General features: G+C 43.0%; 1 protein-coding gene across 6 annotated transcripts in view; it reads left to right on the top strand.

Moving 5' to 3' along the window:
- LOC143037814 (nephrin-like) overlaps positions 1-2,500 on the top strand; it is a 263,263-nt gene that overhangs the window by 229,484 nt on the left and 31,279 nt on the right. For all 6 annotated transcript variants that reach the window (XM_076206375.1, XM_076206380.1, XM_076206385.1 and 3 more), the window contains 2 exons: positions 1-34; positions 1,468-1,658. The exon at positions 1-34 is cut by the window's left edge and continues 84 nt beyond it. In XM_076206375.1, coding sequence (XP_076062490.1) covers positions 1-34; positions 1,468-1,658 — 225 coding nt within the window. The remainder of the gene's footprint in view (positions 35-1,467; positions 1,659-2,500) is intronic.

Raw genomic sequence — 2,500 nt, 5'->3', positions numbered from 1 at the left:
GACTCTGAGATGGACACCTACCTTCTCGTCAACCGTAAGTATTAACCTACAAGGCCTTCACAAAACCATTTAATGACAGGTAGAACAAAGTTATAAACTGTAAAACACGTAGTGAAAGAGTTGACACCAGTTAGGTCTTAACACTTCTTTCTGAATCATAATCACGGAAGGTCGCAGAACGTAAAGATTCATCGGTATGTACTCTAATCATAAAATCCCCAATCTTCATTCTTTCAAGATCCAAGTAATCATCTTATTAAGTCTCCTTGCTTAACGCGTGAACATCAAAGTGTTCAACAAATGTTCTACGTGCCAAGATCAAAGCGTTCATCCCATGGATTTCTAGATTGTGTTCTATACGCGTAAGGTGTAGTGAACTCAAGAACATGTAAGCGTTCATTCCGCGAAGACCTCATTCAATTTGTGAATACCTTGAATGTATTGTTATTGTTTTGAACCAACAATGAGCCAAAGTAACAAGCCGCAGAAGAATATACGTTCAGCCCACACACAATCATGAGAATCCATTTTACAAAATTCAGATTGGCATAAAAAAAAAACTGTTTACACAGTTTCTGTCTTTTTCTTTCCAGAATTCTGAATTATAACGATAAAAAAATGATGCTAATTTTCCTCGATTTTTGTCTCGTTTATATTAAACTCATACCATAAACATGAATCGCCCCTTTAAAAATCATATAACCCCCTCATCTCCCGTGTTTTCAATTTAGTAGTTTTCCCTTCACTGCCATAGATGGTAGAGAATGTTCCATTGGCTTACTTCAAGAATTGCTCGGAAACTAAGTCGGCAAAATCGCTCTGCTTAATAAACTCTTGGTTTTCATCGACCGACAGTGTGAAGCATTACTTCTCCATCCCCATTCCCATTTTCTTTCATACCTTCGACATCTTTTCATATCGCTTAAAGTTAAGAATAGCCATCGCAATAATAAAGGATAAATTCAATATTTTTTTTCTTTCTCCCCTTCGTCTTCTTCTCTTCCGTGTCCACCTCATTCGCCTCTCCTTCTCTCTCTCTCTCTCTCTCTCTCTCTCTCTCTCTCTCTCTCTCTCTCTCTCTCTCTCTCTCTCTCTCTCCTCTCTCTCTCTCTCTCTCTCTCTCTCTCTCTCTATCTCTCTCCTCTCTCCTCTCTCTCTCTCTCTCTCTCTCTCTCTCTCTCTCTCTCTCTCTCTCTCTCTCTCTCTCTCTCTCTCTCTCTCTCTCTCTATCTATCTATCTATCTATCTATCTCTCTCTCTCTCTCTCTCCTTTACTTCACCCTCTCTTTCCCCCTTCACCCTCTTCCTCTCCCTCTCTTTCTAACTCACCCTTTCTCCCCCCCCCTTTCCCTCTCCCTTTCCCTTTCCCTCTCGCTCTCCCACCCCTCCTCTTTCCTCTCCTTTCCCTCCTCCCTCCTCCCTTTCACCCCCTCCATCCTCTCTCCGGTCCGACGCCTGATCCCACAGACAAACCGATCATCGACGGTTCCCCCGTGTACAAGAAGGCGGCCGCGGAGGCCGGTGGGACGGCCGTGTTGACGTGCAGAGCCTCGGGCGTGCCCAGTGTCGCCTTCGAGTGGAGCAACAACGACGGTTCGCCAATCGAACCCGGCATCTACGAGCAGTTCGGCAGACGTTACACTGTCAAGGACACAAGCGTAAGTACAAACTACCTATTCCTGTTGCATTTGTAGTTCTCGTTGTAGTTGTCGATGTAGTTGTAATTGCCGTTGTAGTTGAAGTTGTCGTTGTAGTTGTCGTTGTAGTTGCAGTTGTAGTTGTAGTTGTAGTTGTAGTTGTAGTTGTAGTTGTAGTTGTAGTTGTTGTCGTAGTCGTCGGTCTAGTTCCAGTTGTTGTTGTAGTTGTAGTCGTCGGTGTAGTTGTATTTGTAGCTGTAGTTGTTGTAGTTGTAGCTGCAGTTGCAGCTGTAGAGGTAGTAGTCATTGTAGTTGCAGTTGTAGCTGCAGTTATAGTTGCCGTTTCAGTTGTAGCTGTAGTTGCAGTTGTAGTTTCAGTTGTAGCTGTCGTTGTCATTGTAATTGTCGTTGCAGTTGCAGTTGTATTTACAGTTGTCGTTGTAGTTGTAGTTGTAGTTATAGTTACAGTTGTCGGTGTAGTTGTAGTTGTAGTTGCATTTCCAATTGTCGTTGCAGTTGTCGATGCAATTGTAGTTGTAGTTGTCGTTGCAGCTGTAGTTGTAATTGCATTTCTAGTTGTAGTTGTTGTTGTAGTTATAGATGTAGTTGTAGATGTAGATTTAGTTGCAGCTACAATTGTGCTTGTAAATATACTTGCATCATCAGAAAATATAATGATTGTAAAGAAAGTGATAATGATGATTACATTGATAATGAAATGGACTATGATAAGAATGAGCAGGAAGAGGGGAAGGAGGAGGAGGAAGAGGAGGAGTAGGAAGAGGGGAAGGTGGAGGAGGAGAGGGAGGAGGAGGAGAAGGAGGAGGAGGAGAAGGAGGAGGAGGAGAAGGAGGAGGAGGAGA

Source organism: Oratosquilla oratoria, chromosome 2 (genome assembly GCF_046742065.1).
Source record: "Oratosquilla oratoria isolate Oo_2021 chromosome 2, ASM4674206v1, whole genome shotgun sequence".
Taxonomy (NCBI): domain Eukaryota; kingdom Metazoa; phylum Arthropoda; class Malacostraca; order Stomatopoda; family Squillidae; genus Oratosquilla; species Oratosquilla oratoria.
Note: the sequence above shows the minus strand (reverse complement) of the source record. Positions and strands in the feature narration are given on the sequence as shown.